The sequence below is a fragment of the Coturnix japonica genome, chromosome 2, assembly GCF_001577835.2.
Source record: "Coturnix japonica isolate 7356 chromosome 2, Coturnix japonica 2.1, whole genome shotgun sequence".
Lineage (NCBI taxonomy): Eukaryota > Metazoa > Chordata > Aves > Galliformes > Phasianidae > Coturnix > Coturnix japonica.
In genome coordinates, this window is record NC_029517.1 from 75,313,556 (window position 1) to 75,340,603 (window position 27,048).

At 40.6% G+C, this 27,048-nt stretch overlaps 1 protein-coding gene across 2 annotated transcripts in view; it reads left to right on the forward strand.

Annotated features, from left to right (window-relative positions):
* CNTNAP2 (contactin associated protein 2) overlaps window positions 1-9,184 on the forward strand; it is a 559,041-nt gene extending 549,857 nt beyond the window's left edge. For both annotated transcript variants that reach the window (XM_015854925.2, XM_015854926.2), the window contains one exon: window positions 364-9,184. In XM_015854925.2, coding sequence (XP_015710411.1) covers window positions 364-563 — 200 coding nt within the window. In that variant the 3' untranslated portion in view covers window positions 564-9,184. The remainder of the gene's footprint in view (window positions 1-363) is intronic.
* Window positions 9,185-27,048: the final 17,864 nt, after the last annotated feature.

A 27,048-nucleotide genomic window follows, 5' to 3' on the forward strand; every position in this document is an offset into this window, starting at 1 on the left:
GATTTTTTTTAGCTGACAAATGTTGTAATTTCTTCATCATGGATGATACTCTAGTGTCTTCTGTCTCCAAATAGCTGCCCAGCCAACAACATATCCCCATTTCATCCCCTCATTTTAAGGACACAGCATCCTCTGCCTAACAATCAATGAAGCTCACCTCTGTGACTAGGTAAAAGGTAAACTATGGGATGAAAGTCACTAGCAGACTTCCTTCACTTATTATAACATAAATTTTAGAAAAGTGAAAACCAAGCAACTGTGGTGATATTCAGCTGCCCATGTAGTTGTGAACCTCTTTCTTTGTATCAGAATCTGTGGGTGTTCTCCCCGTTAGTGTCATCTTTTCTTTCCTTCTCTGCTCAGGTGTCATTGCTGTAGTGATCTTCACCATCCTCTGCACTTTGGTGTTCCTGATCCGCTACATGTTTCGCCACAAGGGAACCTACCATACCAATGAGGCCAAAGGAGCAGAGTCAGCTGAAAGTGCCGATGCTGCCATAATGAACAATGACCCCAACTTTACAGAGACTATTGACGAGAGCAAGAAGGAGTGGCTTATCTAAGCCCATAGAGAGGGAGCCTGGGATGGAATACAAGCTGGGCCAGGTCAGGACTGGAATGACTCTTGCAGTGGGGAAAGAACATTCTGCGTTGGACGCTTGAGCACACATAAGATCAGCACAACTAGAGGAGCAAGTGACAGGAAAAATCACTGAGACTGGAGGAGAAAAAATCACAAACATTTAAGAAAAATACTTTTAAACATTTACTTACAGTGAATTGCCCTTCTGTATTCAAACCACTGTAACAAAGAACAGTTTCACAGCCTCAGCATTGGTTAAAATTTTCAATAATAGCTATCTTTTTCTGTGTGTGTTTAGAGGTATTCTAAAGAACAAGAAACAGGGCCTTTTTTTTTCTTATTCTTTTTCTTTTTTCTTTTTTTTTTTTTTTTACACTTTTTTAAAAGCTGTTTAAAATGGAAGTTGTTCTGTCCTGGATATAAGTGGCGGAACTTTGTTCTGATGTGTTTTTTCATATCTGGCTACTTCTCCACAGGCTGCTATCAGCCCCGCACCTTCACTGTATCATGCTTCATTTTTGTGGTGTTTAAACAAGTGTTCAGAGCTGGAGGCAGAACTGAGAGTTGAGGAAGAATGCTTAATGCAGCTAAACCTTGCCAGATTTTCAAAATGTCATCGGCTCTTGTAAATCCTGGCAGGATTCATCTTTTTTTGATGCAGATACTTCATTGATTCTGTACGATTATCATCAACAATGTAAAAATACTGTCATTATGACTTCTACTACTACTGCTACTACTTCTACCAGAGAGGATGATCATAAAGCACACCAAAATTATTTTTTATTATTTTGTGAACTCTGAGGGAGGATGGTGCTGTACAAGTCTGTAGACCTGTTCTTGTGTCTTTGGCTAGGGCACTGGTGACCCAAGGCACATGCCAGTCTATATTCAGCTGAGTTTGTGATGTGCCAGTGTGTATATCCTGGACTTAGGCATATGCACTGTAGTAGGAAATTATAGCCAAACTTCATTTGCTTCTGTTTCTTTTTTATAGGCTGTCACAGAAATATTAACTAATACAGTTCTAGTCAATGTATTTAAACTAATGGACTTCACATGATACTTTTTACAGCTTTGGCATAACAATTCATACTTTAAATCAATTTATTTTTATTAATTGCCTTCCGAAGAAAGCCTCTGCTGACGGCATTTGCACAGGCAGAAAATGAAGCAACAGAATTGAAAGTGCTGCCTCAAGAGCAAGTGAAAAACACACGGTGCTAGAATAGACATGCAGATTTAATATGCAGGCTGACCTGAACTATTACTTATTTAAGGCATTTTTAAGAATATCAAGGAGAGTTCCAAGTGCATCATTTTAGCCCATGTCCCCTCTTAGACAGGGAAGTTGCATATCCCACTTGAGAAGCAGTCCAGAAGTTGTAGAAAGGCAAGGAGGCTGCCTGAAGGCCTTGTATCCCTTGATGGCAACATAAAAGCTGTAGATTGCTCTGTGCAGATACATAGTTCTCCAGGTCTGTTTTCACAGAAATTTAGGGCCTTAATGAGCAATTTTTGCAGTAGAATGGAACAAGGGAGTGAATGTATTGCAAAACATTTCCTGTATGCTAAAAGAACAGAAGCAACGCCAAGAATTTCCTTTTAAAAGTATTTATGCTTGTAACAGTCTCTGATTTGCTTTATCTTTTAATATTGCTGAGTTTAGTATGCAAAGATTTAATCCATTTTTCTTTATAAGAAGGATTTATTTTTCAAATTTAAATCTGTAATCTACTACACTGACTAGTGCTGGCAACTCTAATTTCTTTATATTTTTGATTGTACTTATACTATTATAGATAATGCTTTAAAATTTAATTTAAAAGAATCACAGAGAGGGAGTAAAATATTTTGAGTCTTACCTGACAAGAAGTTTGCAAGCATAATTTGACAGATAGACAGGGATAAATAGTTTGATTTAAGGCTGGTAGTATAAAGTCATCTGGTGGATTCATTGAACATGTATCAGACCAAATCAAGCCAACCGATTGATTTCTTCCTGCTCGTGGATTTGGAATTAGCATACAAAAAGTTTCAAATAAGATTTACTGTTACTCAGGTAATATTATGTGGCAGAGGTATTCAGGTAAACATGAAAGCTACTTCTGTCATTCTCGTGCTCTGCAGTCTTTTGCCTTGCCTTCAGTATCAGCATCTCCCTCTCTTGTGCTTAATTAAATAGATGAGTCACTGATCATGTTTATTTGTGGACATAACATAAATCTCTGACCCTCTGGAGAATATCAGCCTGGGATGACTCTAGCCTGCACCACAGGCTATTCAACAAAATACTTTGGTTGTTCCATGTTGCAATTTCAGATGACTTTCTGTAATTGAAATGGTGTTCTCTTTTCTTCATGATATTCTGTATTTTATTTTAATTGTACTTTGGTCCACTCTGAAAAACATCCTTGCCTACAGCTTCAAGTGAACACAGCATCATTTGCATAGACTGGAATGTAGTTTGCAGAAAAAAATTACTAATCTGAACTTAATGTCTGTGACGGTGATCAAACTCATGTATGAGTTTGAGAATCTGGAGTCCTCTGATGCTAGACAACAAAGTAGCCAAATGCCTTAGCATGGTACTAGAAGGGAAGGATGGCTTGGTCTGTGTTCCTAACCAAGTCCTTGGCCAAGCTTGTTGAATTATGATAAAGGTGTCTGTGGCATCTGTTCACTGACTTTCCAAAAGATTTCCAGTTTATCTCTCAGAACCCTTCAAGCAAGAATTTCTGGAAAACAACCTTCAACTACTGCAGTAGTTGTAAATTCATGTCTTAAATTTGGAAAGACAGGATTTAAATTTCCTAAATTAAGTTGCATGCATCTTCATCTCTCACAATGTTTCTCATAAGTAAAGTTCATTAATGCTGTATTAAAATGTTGATGGTGTATTTTCCAGATACAGTTCCTTTCATAACTTTAGAAACTTTCTCAATTAGTTTTTAGAATCCTGCCTCTTATAGTGGATCTTAGTATAAAATTTCATGTCTATCATCCATTCTCTGTGTAATCTTTTCATGACTATGTGAATTCCTCGCTGTCTGTCTTGCATTTAATTTCTGAAAATGTAATAAGCTTAATAATAGGCACTGGCCTACTTTCTGAGCAGGCTCAGAAGTGTAGCTTGCATATTTTTGCTAGCACTGTACTACTTTGAGAATTTCTTCCCCTGTAGGCTGATTATTGGCAACAATATCCATTGTTTATTTCACCCATTTTTATTTGTGCCAGTATTGTTTGACAGGTGCTATCCAAATGCTTATAATGGGAAAATCTGGTGGAGAGTAGAATAATGCTTTTATAAGAACCTGTGTTTTGTGCTTTCCCCCGGGGAACACTAACCTAAGCAGTCACATGCTTTTAGCTGCCTCACCTATCTGAAATGCATAGGAAAATGTTGCTTCTTGCACTTATTGAGCCACCAAAGTGTCCCAGTTGTGTTTCTGAAAGGCTTGTTCCAGTTCCCTTGAAATCAACGGCAAAACTGCCAACAGCTGTGGGAAGTGCAAGACTGGGCAGAAGACTATCAAAGCTGCTAATGCAGCTTTCGGGTCCTCATTCACAACACACAGACCACAGGGAAATGAGTCATGGAGCTCCAGAGAGCCAAGATGCTGAAAAACTAATCAGCTCACCTTTGAGGGGAATTCCACAGTCTAAACTGTTGGTTTTGAATCAAGTCTTTCACATATTACTTATTCCGTATTTACTGATTGAAGATTCAAAAGTGTTGCATAGGAATATGCATCTTTAATTGATACTGGAACAATTCTACATTGTATTTTTCTTATCTTAAACCTTACCTTTACCTTTTATATTTACTGTTGAAGCTAACACTTCAAACATAGTATTTTAATATCGTGCTCTAGCTAGCATGATGGATGTCAAAGGATGGTTATCATAAATATTTTACTAAGATTGACAGAGTGGTGGTGTATATGTATAAGATTATTGTAGTGATGAGAATTTGTTCAAAAAGAGTCTAGTAAATAATTACATTTTAATTAATACTATGTCCTTTAATTGCAGATGCATCTAATTTCCAGGGTATCTGTTGAAATGGGAAGCTATCTCAGTTTGATAAGCAATAGCTTTTAACATGGTTGAACAATGCCACCTACTAGCAAACATGCTAACTCTGGAAGGTTATCATCTTTGAACAGGAGAACCTATATTTTGTTGATCAGATTTTATTGCCTATCGTAATTAAACAAATCTAAAAGCAGAAGCATGTAAATTAGAATTAAAGAAGAAAAACATGTATGTACACCTAATATCTTAATATCTTCTGTGAATGTCTTTCCTTTTAACTGAAGTTCAGTTAGTAATCAGATTGCTAAGTAAATAAAAAGAAAAAAGAAAAGAAAAAAAAATAAGAAAGCAATTCTAAGTAGTTTTAATTAACCTAAAAGCTTTTTCATTGTTATCATTGGCTAATTTTTTCCTTCTCTAGTACCAGAAAATCATTTTGAAAAAGGATACAAGTTGGAGTGGCCTCTTAAAAAAGACTCAAAGTACATGGAAAAAAAGATAAAATAAAGAAGGATTTCACAGCACAGTTGGCAATAAAGAGAGGGTACTGAAACCAGGGATGAATTATTAAAATATGTTCATATTGATTGTGTATCAGACAGCCCTGACTGTGTGTCACAGTCAGAATCCTGGGAATCCTGAGGAGGGTAAATCTTTATCTGTTGAAGTGAGCTGTTTTGAAGTCAGCTGTGAACTGAACACAGTTTTGTTGGAATCAAAATGACCGAGCTTCTTCTGATTCCTTTGATAGCAGCAAGCAGTCTAGTGCCACTTCTGCTAATGTTTGTTATTGCCTATTCACTGGTATTGCCAGCTTCACAAGAGCTACATACTAAAAATGGCTGGGAGTGGTTTGCCTCCCTGTCCTACCGTAAGCGTCCTTTCCTTTATGAATGTGAGCCTTTTATTGAAATCATTAAGAAAAATATGCATCTAGTTCAACAGACTTGATTTTTTTTTTTTTTTTCATAAACTATATAAGGCTTTATTTTTTTATGTGCAACATGTTATAAAAGTGCTACATGTAATGCATTTGAATGACAATATTCTAGGCAAAGATGCAGAGGGTGCAACAACCTCAAGAATTAAAGAGGCTGGGACTATCCTCACTTGTTTCTTTTTCTGCAGTGTGACTTGCCGTAACTACTCCACTCTACTACTACAAAGGCCTGCTTTGTGGGATGTATTATTGTGGCAAGGTCCAGTTATTCCTTGTGTCCATGTTATGACTGTTAGTTTGTACTGCTGTTGAAACCTCTAGAAGTGGATAGAGTCACACATTCTTAAGTAGCGTTTGTCATCTGCATAAGAAAGAAAGACCTAGAGGAAAAAGAAGGGAGCAAAGGTTTAAGCTTAAAGCCATTCTGACACTTGTGCACTGTGACAGTGAGCAAATTTGTTTCTTCTTGCTATCACCATGACAGTGAGGCCAAAACCGTATCGGCCTGAAACAAGGCTGTTTTGGATGGTCTACAGCTCTGGAGTAATTGTTGCCCATATGCCATTAAAATATGATGAGTTTAAAAGTTATATGCTAAATTTCTTCAAATCCTTAAGCTTGCAGTACTAGCAGAATCCTTCATTCTTGAAATTCAATGCAATTTTGGAGACAAACTCAGACTTTACAGTATTTCATATGGTACTTTAAGTGACACCTGACTTGGACCTTGTTACCAAAATGCATTTAACAATCTCTAACATTTGTAAATTAAACTCTGACTTTTTCACATAGAAGCAGACTTCTTGAAGCACTGTGCTCAAAATCCTGATTAGGGCCTCCACTTAAGAACCAGGAAGATAAGAGGCAGACAAGTTTTGTTTTTTTGGTTTTTTAAATCAATTTGTGTTAAAAAGGAGAGAAAAAAAAAAAAAAGAAAAAAAAAAGAAAAAAAAAGTTTCAGTAGATTACTGCACAGGTAATTGTTTCTTTTGACTACTTTTCAATTTTCCAAACATTATATAGAAAAAAGTTAATTAATTTTTCCACATGGTATAATAAAACACAACGAGAACTGTTTCTGTGAAAAAGAAATTCAGATTAGGATACTCTGCAAATATTCTTAAATCAAGTAACAAACTTAGTTATGTCCTTTCTGTGATGCAGCAGCTTCTACTAATGTGTATATATGCTTCCACTGTTTTCTTGGGTTGTTGTTTTTATTTGTGTGGTTTTGGAAGAAATATCTGGATGTGAAACCCTTGAGTCAGCAAAAAAGCAATAACTTTAGGTAACCGAAGTCAGACTGGAGCAGGCTATACAGAGAAAATTCCCATCCAAACAGCTCTCTCAGATTTAATTTTGGCTTAGGCTAGCAACTGAGTGAGTCAAGTTTGTGTACTTTTTTATCAAGCCATGTGCATGTATGTAAGGTAAATAAAGTTGGTTAGTAAAGACAAGGTAGTTAAACCCTTCACGCTAATGCTCTTTACCTACATCTTGCAGTTAATGTGTTACTAGAACAAACTGGTCTTGGCACAGCCAATAAACCATTCACAAGTTGACCCAAAGCCCATTACTCTGACATTAAGAAATCATTGCTTCTGGTGTTTTCACTTATTTGGGGTTCTAAAAGTCCCTCTCAAAAGTGGCAATGAATTAGCATCCTTAATTTTTATTAGCACAGCTAAGAAAAATGTCATCACCTGTTCTTAAAGAATCTTGTTTTCATTGGACCAGCATATCATGGGAGGAAAAACAAAACAAAAGATAAAAACACCTGCTTCATGCATTTGCAGTTTCTGAGATACTGCACTAAACTGCATTGTAACTCCTACATTGTACTGAATCTGTTAAAATCTCACCCAATTAAGATATGGGATCAAAGTCACTTCTGAATAAAGATTATGGTAGCACTTGATTCCCATCAAGTTACTGAAGCACAGAGAGCGGGCTTTCCACAAATCCTCACTCTTTATCCCTCTCCTGTTCTGTTAAGGAGTATCTTTTATTCTGCTCTAACTCTTCAGTGGCTCAAGACCCATCTGCAGGCTGCACAGGTGTGATATAAATTATCTTCAGTCCTAGTTACCTGTTCTGCTCATTGAGCAGCCAAAGCCTGTGCAGTTCCTCTGACAGAAAACCGTGGTTTGGCATGATATTCCTGAAAGGCTTCAGCTGCTTGGCAGTTTTGCTACCCCATCTGACTAGTGCCAATTAACACTACTGGCAATTATCTGTACTGACCTACATGTGGAATTTAGCCCTAACAGTGCTTAATTTCATGGGGATTAAACAGATTCTCGCCACTACGGAGTGCTTGGGATGTGCTCAGTGTGAAGCTTCTTACTGAAATATATAAATACAGATATAGAAATAAATAGATATTTTTATGGAGATGTTTTATAAGTGGCCTTTACTTTGTGCATGGTAATTATTGCCAAGTTCTTATTATTTAGAAGCTACAGAATGGCTGGTTCTGTAGCAAGTGGGTGCAGATTTGGTTTTGATTTTCATTACTCAGCTATTATTTGCATGGTTTGGTTTGGTTTTGGTCTCGGTATCTTTTTTATTCTCCATGATGGTTTTCTGGCAGGGACACATTGAGCTCAAGAAGGAACTTTTCTTTAAGTCTTTGAGAGGCAGATTGAAGCCATCAGTGCCATGTAACATGACAGAAGCACCTGCTTTGCACAGCCCATGTTGTTGATCCATCTGAGGACCTTAGCATACATTGTCTTTAAGCAGTCTATTCAGCTTTTCACACTTTGTTGAGGCACTGCTATTTCTCTAGCTTTGCTCAACAAGATAGTAAGCTAATAATCACTGGCCTACAGATATAGCCTCTCAGGCAGCAAAGACAAGGACTTGAGTAAGGATTCTGAATTACATTCAGAAACATAACAGTAACAAAACATTGCCAAAATTGCTACTGAGACAGGCTACTTTACTTTCTCTTTTTTCTTACTCTTTTTTTTTTTTTCCCAGTATCATCAGTATGCCATGTGTACAAGCCTGTAACCTGAGCTCTTGTTTAGAGATAGAAATGTGACTGTGCTTTCCTATCTCACCCCTACTGCTGTAAGGTGGTCTGTACCCAGGACAGGATCAGGGTCATCATCTATCAGGAAAGCTAAGCCAGCCTCCCATACATTCTGTCCAAATCAGCAGGCTGAGAGTCGATCCTATGTTTGTGTGCTTACAAAGCTGGCCCAGGTTTCTGGTGGGTGAACCAAGATGGTGTCTGTCTACAGTTATTCTAGTCAACAGCTTTCTTTCTTGAGTACAACTTTTCCATGGGAAGAGAACGCATAATCGGGATATGACAGTTACCCTATTTAAACAAAAACATGTATATTAAAACAAATACTAATCTGAAAGTATACTGTATCTGAGATTCCTCTGTTATAGACATTTAGTCTACAGATTTATGGCTACATTTGCTATGTTATGCTTGAATAAACATACAATTCATTGAAATACACAAGATTGATAAAAATAATATGATCTCTTTAAAGAGAATAAACTGTTTGTAAATTTATCAAGAGTATAATCTGTTAGGCCTTATTTGAAGTATGTACTGTGGTTTGGTAAAAATACATTAAAAGAGCCTTGCCAGATGAGGACTGCTTTTTTTGAGTGTGTGCATGCATAGATGTTTTTGAATATTTTAATCTTGATCTGCTTTATTATGCAGAGTGCTCTTCAAGTGGCTCCAGGGATGGGACTGGTCATTCTGTTTTTATGAATCACCTGGATAATCTCCCAGTTGGTGCATATGAGCAAAATCTCCCAACTCCAGGTCCAATCCCAGCAGAAGGTAGTTTTCTCTTTGGAAAATTACTGTCCCCCTAAGCAATAGGTTTGTGGCACTGGAAACTGAAGGGGTGGTGAGTGGGGAGGTGAGTGAGGATCCACCTAGGAGGAGGCCCTGGGGTAAGGCGGTCATCCCCATACCTTAAGACTAACTGCCTCTGCCAGGAAAGACAGGAGGATAATTGTGGTAGGTGATTTCCTTCTCAGGGGATCATTGGGCCCCATAGGCAGACCAATCCAACCTGTAGGGAGGAGTGCTGCCTCCCCAGGCCAAGGTTAAGGACATCACCCCAAACCTCCCAAGTCTGGTTTTCTCCTCTGATTACTACCCATTTTGATAGTTGTCATGGTTTTATGGTTTTTATTATTGGTACTCCACATCATAACATCATGTAGTGCACTGGGAGTTAAAGAGTTAATGCTCCAGTTCTGTGGATTGTGGATAGTTCCAGGTATCTGTCTCAGAAGAGAACTACTACATCTCTCTGAGGACTGTTGGCTATTCCTGCTCAGAGGGAAAGATAAAAACTTGACCTCCCCTTTTTGATCTTCTAGCTCATCTCTGCTCACAGCCATATCTCCTCAGCTTACTTAGAGTAAGACCTTAGGTTTTTGGACACTCTGTCTCACTTTATTTGATTTATTAGTTCCTATTCTAATTATGTTGTATTATAGTGCGTTTTCTTGCATTCTTATTTAGTAAATTATTTTTTTTCTCCTCAGATCATCGCCGTTGTTTTGTCTTTAGGCCTGTCTTGCTCCAATTTATAGGAGTGAAAGGTGGTTCTTTGATATATGTATACCTGGCATGAGATTAAGAAACGATGGTTCAAATGTTGGTCCAACCAGTTTATTACAAATATTAATCAGGGAGATGGGGAAGGGGAGGATGAACACTATTATGATTTAGGGTGATGGGGAAGGGAAGAATGGCAATAGAAAAAATATGAAATAGAAGCAAGGAGTCTCTGTAGGAAGCAAGAGGGAGATATTCACCACCATGGATCCATCGAGGTTTGTAGTTCAGTCATTGGTCTTCAGTCGTGGTGGGTCGTCAGGCGTTGTTCTGTTAATGGTGACCACGATGACAATTTCCAATGGTAGCACCAACTTATTTATATGTCCAAAGTGGTCAAGTCAGCTCTCTTTGGAGTGACAGCTTCTGGCTCTGGGATCTCAGCAGAAACTCCTTTGTTCCCATCTTCCAGGTCTTGCCAGCAGATAAGAGGGAGCAGGGATGCCCACCTGCATCCTGTTTTTCACAGGACACGATGGTATCATTCCCCAATTTTCCCATACCAAGCTGGAGCTATTTAGTCCCGGGCCAGATCTTCCGCTCATAAACAGTCCTGAGCACTCTTCTGGAGGCAAACAGCTCTGAAGGAAGGTGCTTTCAAATGCCCACAAAGTGATGTTGATTGTCACACAGTAGCATACATCACTTGCCTCCTCCATAAATCAGTGAGAGTCTTATCAAAGAAAATACCTCTGGAAGCAAGCTTTGAGCCACAAAACAAAAAAAAACATTCTCACAAGGCCCATCTTCCTACCCTTTCCCCTTTTCCCCTTTTCCCTTTCCTAGGGCGTGGGTCTGTGGGTCCCCATGCCCTGCTAGTCACAGAACCAGGCTAAACCAGCTGAGAAACCATTCCAACATTCTTGGAGGAGAATGCTATTTTTTGGCCCTTATAACAAATCTCTCTCTGCTCTCTGAGAGCTTTATTAGAAAGCTTATCAGTACTGCAGGGTGCTGTAACTGAAACAAGACCTTGATGTCCAGGAGGACTGCCAATATTCTGGGATATTTGTAAAATGTTTGGATACTGCTAGCTTGCTTCTGTAAAGAGTTCTTTTAGAACTGTTTCCAGTGGGAGCTGTTAATTCTGCAGAACTTGTGATTTTTGAAGAGTCTCCCAGTCCCTCCACTGAATCATTTATGTAGCTTTTGAATGTGCATCTGATAATCATGACGATCATGCTGTCAATCTCCCTGAACATAATCCTCATCATTTCATTCAGTATCTGTATTTATAATATTTTGAGGAAGCCTTCCCCAAAGCCAGAGAATACTGAGTGGCAGGGAGTGTGGAGGCACTTGGGAGAGACTTTAGAGAGATGGGCATCCCTGGTGTCACGGAACTTCACTCCTGAACACCTGCAAGATCCTGAGAGCCTAAACAGATACTTGATATATATCTTATTTAGTAAATTAGTTTATTTCTCCTCATATCATTGCTGCTGTGATTGTCTCCCTCTGCTCAGCTCTTGTGAGGACTCATCTGGAGTACTGTGTCCAGGCCTGGGGACCCCTGGACAAGAAAGTCACGGAATCTTGGAGAAGGTCCAGAGGAGGGCCACAAAGATGATCAGAGGGCTGGAGCACCTCCCTTACAAAGACAGACTGAGGGAGCTGGGTTTGTTCAGTCTGGAGAAGTCTACGAGGAGACCTCATTGCAGCCTTACAGTATTTAAAAATGGATTATATAAAAAGGAGGGGAATCAACTTTTTTACATGGGTAGATAATGGTATAGCAAGGGGGAATGGTTTGAAGCTCAAGGAGGGGAGGTTTAGATTGGATGTGTGGGGGACATTCTTCACAGAGAGTGGTGAGGTGCTGGAACAGACTGCCCAGAGAGATTTTGGTTGCCCTATCGCTGGAGGTGTTCGAGACCAGGTTGGATGAGACCCTGGGCAACCTGGTCTAATACTAGATCTGGAGGCTGGTGGCCTTGCCTGTGGCAGGGGTGTTGGAACTTGATGATTCTTTGGGTCCCTTCCAATCCAAGCAATTCTATGATTCTATGATTGGGGGTGAGGCATGGGGCCCAGCTGAAGTGCATCTGCACCAATGCACACAGCATGGACAACAAACAGGAGGAGCTGGAAGCCATTACAATGTGGCAGGCAAACTATGACTATTGCGAATATGGAAGCATGACAGGATCACTCCCATGAGGGCAGTGCTGCACTGGATGGCTACAAGCTCTTCTGAGGAGGTAGACAAGGAAGGAGAAGTGGTGGTATGGTTCTTTATGTTAGAGAGTGCTTTGATGTTGTTGAGCTTGGAGCTGGGAATGATAAGGTTGAATCTCTATGGGTAAGGATCAGGGGGAGTGCCAATAAGGTGGATGTGCTTGTGGAGTTCTGTTATAGACTGTCTTACTAGACACATGAGCTGTTCTATGAACAGTTGGCAGAAGTTGGACAGTCACCAGCCCTTGTTCTCATGGGGGACTTCAACTTTCCTGATACATACTGGAAGTACAGTACAGCACAGAAGGAGCAGTCTACAAGGTTTCTAGAGTGATTGGAAGTTAACTTCCTGGTGCAGCTGGTAAGATAACCTACCAGGGGAGGTTCCCCGTTAGACTTGCTTTTCAGAGAGAAGGACTGGTTGAAGATGTGGAGGCTGGGAACTGTCTTGGACAGAGTGACCATAAAACAATAGCATTCTCAATTCTTGGTGAAATCTGGAGTGGGGCAGCAAAACTGCTATCTTGGACTAACAGAGGGCAGACTTGAAGTGTTCAGGACACTGGTAGGGAGAGTTCCTTGGGATTCAGTCCTGAAGAGTAAAGAGGTCCAGGAAGGCTGGTAGCTCCTCAAGAAGGAATTTTTAAAGGTACTCTGGCTATTTCCCTGTGCCATAAGATGAACTTGTAGGGAAGAAGGTTGTTTATCTTTTCCTGAGGCTCCAGGAGAAAAAGAGCATCTTCTTTCTGTGGAAGAAGGGATGGGCAACTTGGGGAAAGTACAAATAAGTTCTTAGGATATGTAGGGAGAAAATTAGGAAGGCAAAAGACCATGTGGTGGAAGAAGTGATAAGCCAAGCTGCTTTCCATCATCCCTCAGAGTTCCTGTTGAATCAGAGAGATCCCAGAGAACTAGAGGTTTGCCAGTATGACTTCCATCATGCTGGCAATCATCAAAGAAAGATCATAAGGAAAATCCAGGGAACTACAGGCCTGTTAGCCTGACCTTGGTACCAGGTAAGATTATGTAGCAGATCATCTTGAGGGAGATCACACTGCATGTGCTGGACAACCTGGGGACAAGGTCTAGCCAGCACAAGTTTATGAATGGCAGGTCCAGCTTCCCAAGAGTGATCTCCTTCTATGATCAAGTGATGGGGCTGGTGGATGAGGGAAAGGCTATTGACATCATCTACCTAGTCTTCAGCAATTAAAATGCAAGATTCTCCTTGAGATGCTGATAGCCTGTGTCTTGGACAGGTACACTCTTCACTGGGTAAAGAACTGGCTGGAGAGCCAGGTACTGGTGAATGTAGTTAAATCCAGCTGGTGACTGGTCACAAGTGGTGTTCCCCAGGGGTCAATATTGGATCCAGTTCTGCTCAGTATCTTAATTGATTACTTGGATGAGGGCATTGAGTGCACCCTCAGTAAGTTTGCATATGACAGCAAGTTGGTAGGAAGTGTTCATCTGCCTGGGGGTAGGAATGCCCTGCGGAATGATATGGATGGGCTGAATAGCTGGGATGTGGTCAATGGGATGAAGGTCACCGAGACCAAATGCTGGGTCCTGCGATTTGTCCTCAACAACCCCAGGCAGTGCTACAGGCTTGGGACAGAGCAGAAGAATGTGTAGAGGAAATGGACCTGGGGGTACTGGTAGAGCTGGACAGGAGCCAGGAGCACATCCAGGTGGCCAAGAAGGCCAATGGCATCCAGGCTTTTATCAGAAATAGTGCTGTCAGCAAGCACAGAGAAGTGATCACCCCTCTGTATTCAGCCCTGGTGAGGCCACACCTCAAGTACTGCCATCAGTTTTGGGCCCCTCACTACAAGGAGGACACTGAGACCCTGGAACATGTTCAGAGAAGGGCAACAAAGCTGGTGAAGACTCTGGAGCATCGGCCTTATAAGAGGCAGCTGAAGGAGATGGCATTGTTTGGCTGGGAGAGGAAGAGGCTCAGGGGTGACCTTATTGCTCTCTGCAACTATCTGAAGGGAGGCTGTGATGAGGTGGGTGTTGGCCTTTTCTCACTTGTAGCCAGAAATAAGACTAGAGGGAATGGCTTCAAATTGTGCCTGGCTTCAAGTTGGATATCAGGAAATACTTCTCCAAGAGAGTTGTCAGACACTGGAACGGGCTGCCCGGGAAGGTAATGGAGTCACCTCCAGGTGTTAAAGAAGCATTTAGATGTTGTCCCAAGGGACATAGTTTAGTGGGAAATATTAGGCATAGGTGGATGATTGGACTGGATGATCTTAGATGTCTTTTCCAACCTTGATGATTCAATGTAAACCGATTATCAAAGGGGGAAATAGTTGCCATATCCACATCCTTAGCAGGAGTTCTAGGACTGACCGTTCACAACCATAAGCAACTTTCCATGGTTGCTTTCACCTTTGCTAGAAGAGTTAATTTTACATCCCAGGTTCTTGCAGACTTAAGTAAGAAATCAGGAGAAATCAGACCTGAGATTTTTCAGTATAGAGCTACTACTGGTTATCTGTTAGTGACACACAATCATGTGTTTTATGAATTTGAAGGCATTATTTTAGTATTATTGATACTTCCCAGTTGGTAGAAGAGGAAACTGAGAACATTTAATGTGAAGTCCTAAACAAGATGACAGTGAATGGCTCACTTGTTTTCTCTAGTCACTGGAACTACCCAGCTGGGTAGTTCGTCTGGCAAAGATTGGAACCATGTTATCGATGGGGATTTGCTTTTTGATTGTAGATAGAGGGCTAGTAAGATGTGTGATAAGTTGTGCACTCTCTGCTCTTTCAGAGATTGCTGGGGAACAGAAGGTAGCGGTGCTAAGGCATACATCTGCACCCAGCACAACACAGGAAGAAATAATAAAGGCTAGGCTAAAAAAAGTTTGCAAGGACAACAAAATGATAAAAAGAGTAAAAGGGTGAATTGAGATTAAAAAAAAAAAAAAAAAAAAAGTTTTACGAACAAGATGGCCTTGCAAACAAAATTATCTGTGCAGAAGACTGTGCACAAGAGGTTCTTGCTCTCAGACTTGTGCAGAAGCTTGCAGATTCCTTCCCACTTGGTGAAAGCACACCCTCACCAAATAATGTTTCAGTTACAAAGGTCTATAGACAACTTGAACTTATGAACTTTGGACTTACTGTACAGGCTTAATAGGCTAATTAATATTAACTTCTCCGCCCTGGGCAGCATAAAGTTGGAGTTAATTACACATACAATGCATGATATGAATGGGATTCACATGCAAGAGGAAACATGTATTAGGTGGACCAGGAAGTCCATAACCTCTGTGTACTGCAGCCAATGTGGAAAGGACAAAGGACAGTGTGGCTGGGAAGCCAGGATAAAACCCCTCATATTTTGACAGATCATACCAGGATAAAACCCCTCATATTTTGACAGATCATACCAGGAAATGCCCCCAGTAGACTCTCCCTTTATTTGAATAAAGAAAGCTAAAGACTCATCTCTGTCTCTTTTTGGGATAAAGATAATTAAGCAAGCCTGCTTGAGCAAAATTTTTCCCAACAGATGGTGATTACAAGGTATGTAGATAGCACTATATACTCATGATATTCATTAGAATAGTCTCTGAGCTGCCAACCATTTGCAGTTTAAGGACTTTCATGGTCTGGATTGCTTTTATACACTTAGTTATCTCTTCCCTATCTACTTGTTGCGTGCTTGTGCAAAGGAAGTAGTATCTCCTTACCACTCTGGTTCTTCCAAAACAGTGAGTTGATGCTCTATTGAAATAAATAAATAAATAAACAACTACTAGCAAATGAGCAAGAGGGTTTTTTGGGTTTTTGTTTGTTTTTAATCTCTGCTTGCTACTGAAACAATCTCATCATGTCATAAAGCATAGATGCAGAAGAAAATATTCAGATCTGATTTGTACTCTGTCCCAGTCCCAATTACATCACTGTATTTGCCTGTAGAGATTTGCTGCATTTTATAATGATACACTGTGGACTGAATCTGTAGCCCGGATGCCCAGATAAATCTGCAGCCCTGTGTAAATTTATTTCTGAACAGCGTTACCTGCCAGTGTTTAACAAGATTCGCAGCTTGATTCTATGTGATGTGTGTACATAGGTATTACATTTAATCTGTGAGTTCCTCATCTACTATGTCCACAGATAGTCATGTTTCTTATAAGAGATACAGGCAAACATTGCTTCCTGCAGCTGACTGCTGATATTTCCATGATTAAAGAGAGCTAGCATAGCAGCTACAGCCACAGATTTGGGGCACTGTGTGCAGTGCTGTGTGCAGCCCAGGGTGGGGCTCCTGATTTTCAGTGTGGGAGCAGAGTGGAGATGTAGCACAGACAGGACTAGGGTGCTCCCTGTTTGGAGACAAAAGGGGTGACAGAAAGGAAAGTCCCAAGAGAGGCTTGGTCAGGTTTGTTGTAACCCAAAAGGGTCTGGAAAGTATTTTAACAGAGAAGTAGTTTGAAATAAAGGAGCTGGTGTGGGAAGGCAATGCATGCATGGGAAATCTGCTTTATTTCTTCTCTAAATCACCCATCAAACATGGGAGGATGTTTTTTGGTTTTGTTTTTGTTTTTTATTTTCCTTTGTTTTCAGAAACTTCCTTGCACTAGTTTGATTTAAAATGAAACCTAGCTGTGAAACTGGAAGCACCTTCGGAATACTCATGTCAACTAAGAATTAAATGCAACAATACTTCCCACTCCTGGCTGGATATCTGTGCAGATCCCACATAAACCACAGTTATGGTTTAGCCCAGCAGGCAGCCATGCATTGCACAGTTGTTTGCCCACTACACGTTCCCAGTGGTATAACGGAGAGAACTGGGAAAAAATAAAGTAGAACTTGTAGGATTGAGATAAAAGGATGGGGAAAAGAATAATAGTAATAGTAATGATAATAATAATATATGTATTTATAAATGCTCACCACCTGCCTAGTGATGCTCAGCCACTCCCTGAGCAGTAGCTGGCCCCCAGTCAACTTCCCACAGTTTTTAAATGTTTATTTTTGCATTGTGTCATATGATACGGGATATTCTTTTGGCCAGTTTAGGTTAGCTCCCACAGCAAAGATGTAACACCATACAAGACAACACGGAGAAAAAAACAACAGGACAACCAGAAAGATTTCTTCAAACCATGACATTTCTGGATTACTTTACCTCAAATTACCTCTGTGATGTTTTACAAAGTATTCCTTCAGAGATGTCTTCCACAGGTAGGATTTTAGCTCACCTTGGTGACTAGGCTTGATTGAACATCACAGTGTCGCTGCTTTAAAATATTTAGAAAAAAAGGAAGAGCAACAAAACCATAAAATTAGTGGGATATTTTACCTTGTTTTTGTGAAACTAATGCATTGGTATAGTTAAATGGAAGTAGCTGCAATTCCTAGTGAGCTCTCAAGGTATTTCTCAGAGATTTTTGATGAAATCTTACTCCTTCTGTATTTCACCCTTGAAAATAATTGTTCACAAATGTACCTTCTTTCAAAATGAAGTGCCATATAATAATAAGGTATGACTGTGAAGGTAAAACAGGACTTATATGTGGGAATACAAGAAAAGCTGTTCAGAGCAGCAGCTGTGGAGCAAGATAGACAGCATGAGAACCAAGGACACCTCTAGAAGGAAAAGAAGGGACTCACAGCTCTGATTGGATATGTGCCTGCATGGACAGTTGAAAAGTGTTTTGTAGAATGCTCTGTTGACATGTAAAGGTGGTTGGGAAAGTTGTAAGGGTGGATGGGAAAGCTAGAAAACAAAAACTTGTGAAGGTATATAAGGGATGTGAGAACTTGCAATAAACGATTTGGATTGTTCACATCTGAGTCCATGCCTCAAACGCTGCACTTATAAAAGTCTGGGAATGAGATGTGATTAAATTTTTGAGTTGAATATCTGGTTGTAACCCTAAATAACCCAGAATCACAGAATCACAGAATCACAGATTCTGTTTGCAGATAGTTTATTTATGTTGACTGAAAATGGTGTCACAAATACACACACAAAAAGAAGACTTAAAAAAAATATTTTTTTGCTATCTTGAAACCTGTTTTCAAATTTCTTTGTCAAAATGGAAAGCAAGGCTGCCTATTTTTCATTGTTCTCAGGACTGTGTTTAGCCAGTGTATTAAAATGCATACAATAATTTTTTATTTTTATAACTTGAGTTGGCACTGCACTGTGCCCTCTCTGTATTTTGGTTTCAGTGCAGCCAGTGCCAGTTGCACACCAATGTCTGATTATTGCTGAGCGATGGGTATGAACCAAGGCCTGGGCCGGGTGGGGCAGAGCTGCCACCATAATGGTGTGACAGCAATATGCAAATTACATTACTAATTGTCCCAGGCTGCACTCAGTGTGGCTGGCATCTCAGTATCACTGAGACAATCTGCTTGCAGAAAAGATTTGCTGTAATGCTGGGTGTGTCAGACCACAGCACCAACACATAGGTTTTCCTTAACATCATGCAAGCATTTGATCACTGAATGAATAAGCAGCATCACAAGATAGATGAGCATTACAACTTCAGCCACAGAAAAAGAATCAGGTTGGTTTGGCCATCTTTCTGGATTTATTGTGGCTGTCAGAGTGCATCAACTAAGTATCTCTGTGTTACAAGGACCTCAGCAGAGTCAAAGTGTATATGGTGTTGCAGATGGAAGCAACATTCCCTCCAGATTGCCAGGAATACAGAAAAGCTCCTTGAAAGGGAAATTTAAAAATGCAAATTGAAGAACAATAGTTTGTTTTGATTTGGTGGTTTTTTAAGCAGTAAATCCAGTCAAAAAAAACAAACAAACATGTGGCTTGTTTTCCCAGTTGCGTTGTAAATTCTTACAAAGGTAGAGCTTTGGTCTGAGCTGCTGGGAGAAAGGGCTGCATTTTGGAGCTTTCCCATGCCTAAGAAAAAACCCAGCAAGATCCTTTGGAGCTTGGTGCCCACTTGCAACATTACATATCCTGGCCAGAATAAACAGCCAGGCACAGTGCAGAAACGGAAAGGACTGACAAGCTCACCCTGTGGACTCATACTGGGACACTGCACAGCTACAGAAAGGTGGGACTCTCATCCAGAAAATGAGGTCTCCAGAGATGTATGTACTTCCTTCCCATACGGGCAGGAAGTATACAAACCAGCAGCGAGGTGATTTTCCACCTCTACTCTGCTCTCATGAGGCCCCATCTGGAGTACTATGTCCAGGCCTGGGGCCCCCCGTACAAGAAAGACAGTGAGTTGTAGGAGAGGTTCCAGAGGAGGGCCACAGAGATGATCAGAGGGCTGGAGCACCTCCCCTATAAAGACAGGCTGAGGGAGCTGGGTTTGTTCAGGCTGGAGAAAAGAAGGCTACGGGTTGACCTAATTGCAGCCTTTGAGTACCTAAAGGGAACCTATAAACAGGAGGGGAGTCAACTCTTTGAAAGGGTAGATAATAACAGGACCTTTGGAAAGGTTTGAAGTTGAAGCAGGGAAGATTCAGGTTGGATATCAGGGAGAAGTTGTTTACTATGAGAGTGGTAAGGTGCTGGAACAGGTTGCCCTGAGAAGTTGTGCATGCCCCAACCCTAGAATTGTTCAAGGCCAGATTTGATGGGGCCCTGTACAGCTTAGTCTAGTACTAAATGTGGAGGTTGTTGGCCCTGCCTGTGGTGTCATTCTGTGTGTATTGTGTGTGTGTACCCAGAGAGGAACAGAAACTTCAAACCACCAAATTCTCTCATAATCACAGAGTCCTCTGATTCTGTAGGGTTTGTAAGACACCTACAGAGTTCCAGTGCTCCATCACTCTAGCAGTAAATAGGTTATTCATTGCATTAACATAGATCTTCCTGCGTTCCAGTTTCTATCCATTGCCCTTGTTCTACAGCTGCTCACCACCAAAATGTCTCATCAACTTGACTACCACACTTTAGATATTTATATGCAGTTATGTGAGCCTCTCTCAGCTGTCTCTTCTCCAGACTGAAGAATTCCAGATCTCTCAGCCTTTCCTGATAAGGGAGATGCTCCAGGCCCTTAATCATCTCTGTTACCCTCCACTGGACTTATTCTAGGAGATTCCTTGCCTTTTTTGAGCCAGGGAGCCCAGAACTGAACGCAATATTCCAGGTGTGGACTCACCAGGGCAGAGTAGCAGGGAAAGATCACCTTCCTCAACTTGCTGGCCACGTTCTTTTTAATGCATCCCAGGATGGTGTGGGCCTTCTTGTCCACAAAGGCACACTGCTGGCTCATGTACAACTTGCTGTCAATCAGAACAGTCACATCCTTCTCTGCAAAGCTCTTCTCCAGTAGGTCAGCCACTAACCTTGATTGATACGTGTGGAGCAGAAGGGCAAAAGCTCGCTTGATCTTGATTTTCAGTACGAATACAGACCGTGAAAGCGGGGCCTCACGATCCTTCCGACTTCTTCAAGATTCTTCACTTGCACTTGTTGAACCTCATCAGTCAACTCACCAGTTTGTCTTGGTCTTGTTGAATGGCAGCACAGCCTTCCAGTGTGTCCGCCACTCCTCCCAGCTTTGTATCATCAGCAGACTTGCTGAAGATGGACTCTATCCATTAATCCAGGTTACTGATGAAGATGTTGAACGATACCCAACCTCGCGCTCACCACTTTGGAGCACTGCTATTTACAAGCCTCTAACTAGATTCTGTTCCACTGATGAAAACTGTCTGAGCTCTGCTAGTCAGCTGGTTCTCAATCCACCCCACGGCCCACTCATCTATCCTTCCCCTTCTAAGTTTAAAACAGGATGTTGTGGGAAACAGTGTTATATACCTTGCTGAAGAAAAAAATAGTGCAAAGTGATGTTTGTTATATAATGAATGCATGAAGCATTCTGTCAGCAGCTGTGGTAGAAGCCAAAGAGTAAGAAGAGGAAGCAGAAAACAGAGATCAAGCAAAGGTACCATCCTGTTTTAGACACTTCTTCCATGAGTTTGTACTTATTCTTGTAAACAACACCCTCTCTAAAGGTTGATAGAACAAAATAAATTATCTCAGGCATATATTACTGGCAATACGTTGTAGAGAATCTGTGATAAAGGCTAGTTCTTTGGCTGGCTAGGAGTATTTTCATCTGTCTAGGTCTTGTAGTAGTCTTGAAAGATGCAGCTGGAGGATAAGATGGAGAAAGAAGACATCTTTTTACACATGGAGTTAAAAAGATGGGTAGTAAAACTGGAAATGGCACAGTGAAACCACGAAACCCTGGAAATTCTATATTAAAATTTGTCTTTAGTCTATGTTTGGAGCTGTTGGAGTTGTTGAAGCAGGTCCAGAGGAGGGCCATGAATATAATCAGAGGGCTAGAGCACTTACTCTATGAGGACTGGCTGAGAGAGACTCTGAGGAGACCTTATACCAGCCTTCCAGTACCTGAAAGGGGACCTACTGGAAAGCTGGAGATGGACATTTTATAAGGGCATGCAGTGACAGGGCAAAAGGAAATGGTTTTGAACTGAAGATGGTAGACTTAGACTACATATTTGGAAGAATTTCTTCCAAATTCTTGGAAGAGTGGTGAGACAGTGGAACAGATTGCCCAGAGATGATGTGGGTGCCCCCTCCCTGGAAGCATTCAAGGCCAGGCTGGATGGGGCTCTGAGCAACCTGGTCTAGTCAGAGATGTTCCTGCCTATATGCCTATAGCAGGAGGGCTGGAAGTAGACAGTCTTAAAGATCCCTTACAACCCAAACCATTCTATGATTCTATGATTTGTTTCTTAGCTTTTTTTTTTTTTTTTTTTTTTCTTTCCAGTATCTGAAGTCAAACATCAAATAAATGGAATTTTCTGGTTTAAATGTTTAGTTAAGAAACCATTTTTTTTGTGTGTGTGTGTAAATGTATGTTTTTATATTAATATAAAATTATTTAAAGCAAGTTAACCTAAAGAGTGCCATCTGCTGCTTATAAAAATGAGTTACATTTCAGCAAAGATGGATGGTGGGTGTGGTTTCCTGCATGAAGTTGTCTTTGTGGTATAAGGATGGTATGTATCTCAGACAGTTTTAATTCCTTCCTGGAACTAACCCAAAGCTAGGAGATTGGCTGCACAGAACAGCAGTCCCAGAATCACTCCAGCTCTTCTCTCAACAAATTTGAAAAAGACCATGTGTGGGTGTTTTTTTTTGTTTTGTTTTGTTTTGTCTTGTTTTTGTTGTTGTTGTTGTTTGGTTGGTTGGTTTGTATTTTTCCCCTTTAAAGCTAATAATGAGTTTATAATTGCGCGGCAGGATTAAATTATCACTAAGAACCTTTTATGTGCACCACGAACCAGCTTGCATGTGAGAAGGAAGATTTCAACACTGCTGTTTGGTATGCTGCTCGAATAGCAGTCTGCAGTCAAGCACAAAGATCATAAATTGCCTCCATACCCCTGTCATTCTTCTTTGGTCACTCAGAACTCTGAAACTTGTCACAGAATCACTATATTCCTTATCAAGTTTTCTTTGCTTGGTAAACAACTACTGGTGTTTCTTCAGCAGTTCAGCAAAGCTAATGTTACATATCAGTGAATAACAAATTGAAACATATAAAAGCATATTTTATAATATCAGCTTGTGTGCTAAGGCATAGTAGGCTAAGTGGCTTTCTGTGGACGGGATTTTTTACACAATAGTTCAAGCTGGGCAGCAACTGACATTTCAGTTGGCCCTAGGATACCTTAAATGACTGTTAAGCATTCCATATTGCATCGGTGATCATAAAATAAATGTGTGATACATTCTACATTCACATACAAGTAGCAAGTTGTTGTCATACACCTCCAGTAAAGAGAAGGAAGTTTTTGTATGCTGTCTGAGGAAAACACCATGAGGTGGGATCTTAAAATGTTCAGTGTATCCCTGTGGGAATCAAATGTTGTTTCTGCATTTAGAATAAGATAAGAATATTTTATTTCAGGGTCTCATTATATAAAAGTTATTAGGTACAAAGACTGCAGCTCCTGTCTGTCCAGCTGTCTGAAATAGAACTACTGATTTTTGGTGCTGGACAAATAAGACCTGAGTAATGAACAATCCAAAGAGGAGAAGTTGAAATAATTAACAATATGCCTGTATGAACTAGCAACAATGTATGTTTTAGTGTTTTGTTGTACGCATTGTAATAATATACAAGTCGTGACATAAGTAAGGATGTGCCTGAAGAGATATCGGGAAGGACTGGAATCACACACACACACACCCCCCCCCCCCCCCCCCCCCCCCCCCCCCTCCCCGGGCTCTTTGTTTAACAAAGACCTCTAGGACAGAATGGAAGAAGCTTTGAAGGGAATCAACATATCAATACGATAAGAGTACCGAGACATCTTGGAAACAGAAACAGCAGGACGGCGACTGACAAGATAGCAAGTGAACTAACAAATTTCAGAATGTAATTAACAAATGCAAACCTCGGGTAAAATTGTAACCTGTAATACCCAACCAAAGGGGAGAGGGGAGGGGGAAACATATGGGAGAAAAGGTATAAAAACTGTAACATCATGTCCATAGACGCGCTTCTGCCATCAGGGCGCCCGCCATTGCAATCGCGAATAAAAACTGCTTTATATCAGAGATACTGTCCTGACCAAAAATTATTGAGGATATTTCCAACATCCCTAACTTAAAAGCTTGGATTATCATGCATCACATCAGCACACATTCCACTGTTAGATTAAATGTCTTTATCTGCAGACAAAATAGACTTTGTAAAGCTACTGTTAGATTTACAGTTATTAAAAACTAAACTAAATGCATGTCGTATTGGAAACAGATACTGATGTTAACTTTCCTTATCAAAAAAGGTCAGGAGAGAGAACTTTTTGGAGTTAGGCTTCATTTTGCATGGAAAATACTGGAAAATACTTTCTGCACAAATAGGCTTTATTCAAAAGAGAAGGTTAAACTTCCATTTTGAATGAAAATCCCCAGAGGAAAAATGTAACAGCAGTCCACAGTAATTAGCACAGGAATACAGAACCACCTTACCAAATTCAGCAATACAATGGAGACAAGGACAGAAAGAAAGTGCATCAAGGTGCAAACACTGGCACTGTTTTGAACGTTTCTATGGATGCAGAAGGGCAATATTTCTTGAAGCTGTTACACCTGTTTTATCCTATGCCAGGCTTTCCTTACCCTGCTCTGTATTCTTCCTTCCCTTACTACTTAGAAAAGCTTTGTTTAAGAATAAACCCATTTCAGAAAATTAGATCTAAAGGATATGAGTTTCAATAGGGCTAAGTGTTGGGTCCTGCATTTTGGTCACAACAACCCCAGGCAACCCTACAGGCTTCGGGAGGTGTGGCTGGAAAGCTCCCAGACAGAAAGGGACCTTGGTGTGCTGATGGACATTTGGCTGACTATGAGCCAGCAGTGTGCCCAGGTGGTCAAGAAGGCCAATGGCATCCTGGCTTGTATCAGGAATGATATGGTAAGCAGGACTAGGGATGTCATCCTGCCCCTGTACTTGGCATTGGTGAGGCCTCACCTCGATTACTGTGTTCAGTTTTGGGCACCTCAGTACAAAAAGGACATGGAGGTACTGGAGCACATCCAGAGAAGGGCAATGAGGTTTGTGAAGGGCTTGGAAAATGAGCCCTATGAGGAGAGGCTGAGGGATCTGGGGCTGTTTAGTTTGGGGAAAAGGAGGTTGAGGGGAGACCTTACTATTCTCGTCCAGTACCTGAAAGGTGCTTACAGTGAGAGCAGGGCAGGTCTCTTCTCACTGATGAGAAGTTTTACGTAGGAAAATAAATAAATATTTGTATTTCATATAAACCATGGGTTTGTACTGGTTGTGGAAACAAGAGCATGTCAACTGAGGAGAATACAGGAATACTAGACTTGCAGACAGGGGATAAGGAAAGTGAAAGCACAGATGGAACTGAACGTGATGAGGGATGTTTAAAAACAATAAGAAGGGATTCTATAGGTACATTGGCCAGAAGAGGCAGGCCAAAGAGAGCATACCTCCTTTGGTAAATGAGAAAGGAGAACTGGCTATGACAGATATGGAGAAGGTTGAAGTGCTAAATGAGTGAGTTTTTTGCCTCAGTCTTCACTGGCAGCCAAGATTCTAATATTTCTCACATCTCTGAAGCTTGCATCCCTGGGTCCCTAGGTGTGAACTGGGAAAGGAACTCCCCCTACTTTAAGGGCAGAGCAAGTCTGTGACCACCTCACGAGACTGAATGTATACGGGTCTATTGGGCTGGATGACATGCATCCCAGTGTCCTAAAGGAGCTACAAGTTGTGGTTGCTGAGCCACACTCCATCATATTTGAAAAGTTTTGGCTGCTGGGAGAAGTTCCTGGGCACTGGAAAAAAGGAAACAATACTCCTATTTACAAGAAAGGGAGGAAGGAGAACCCAGGGAATTACAAGCCAGTGAGTCTCACCTCTGTGCCTGGGAAGATCATGGAACAGATCATCCTAGAAGACTTGTTAAGGCACATGAGCAATGGGTGGGTGATCCAAAACAGGCAGCATGGCTTTACCAAGCAAAGTTATTTTATTAAATAATCAAATTATTTAATAAAAATCAAATTATTGAGCAGTTATAATGGGTGAATAACCTTTTTTGGGTGATTTACCACACAGTAGAGACAGTAGCTCCTGTTAAATTCAATTATTTCCCCTGCAGCTTTTAGCTAATAGCTCTTAAAGATGCCAGAGTTCTCTTGCATTCAAATGGTTTTCTGTCTGCTGAGAAAGAGTTAAGCAAATTTACAGAATAGAGGAGAAGAGCAGCATATTAAGAATAAGATTTACCAAGCTTGTATATTAGAGCAGATGAATAAACTATATAATTTGCCTGGCAAACATATTGCAAATTATTTGGTAAAATTTTCTCAGAGAAATGCTTGAGGGATGAATGTTGTTTCTGCATTTAGAACAAGATAAGAATATCCTATTTCAAGGTCTCGGTATATAAGTGAAGCAATTTGTAGTTATTAAAAATTAGGTAAAAGTCATAAGTACAAAGACTGCAGCTCATTTCTGTCCAGCCATCTGAAATAGAACTACTGATTTTCGGTGCTGGACAAACAAGACCTGAGTAATAAAGGATCCAAAGAGGAGAAGTTAAAATAATTAACAATATACCTGTATAAACTAGCAACAATGTATGTTTATATATATTATATATATATATATATAATATAAATGTATTAATATTATATATATATATATATATAATGTTTTATTGTACACATTTTAAAAATATTCAAGTTGTGACACACCTAAGGATGTGCCTGAAGAGATATCAGGAAGGACTGGAATCCCTGGCCTCCCCCTTCCCACCCCACCCCCTCCCCCCCGGGGCTCTTTGTTTAATAAAGCGTTCCTCGGACTGAATAGAAGAAGCGATAGAAGAATCAACATGATAAGAGAAGGGAGACATCTTGGAAACAGAAACAGCGGGATGGTGACAGACTGGCGCAAGGTAGCACATGAATTAACAAGTGTCAGAATGTAATTAACAAATACAAACCTCGGGTTAAATTGTAACCTGGAATACCCAACCAAAGGGGAAACAGGGGAGGGGAAACGCGTGAGACAAGATATAAAAACTGTAATACCGTGTCCTTAGGTGTTCTTCTTCTAGCAGGGCACCCGCCATTGCAATCACGAATAAAAACTGCTTTTATCAGAGATACCGTCCTGACCAAAATTATTGAGGTATTTCCAACATATTGAAGTTA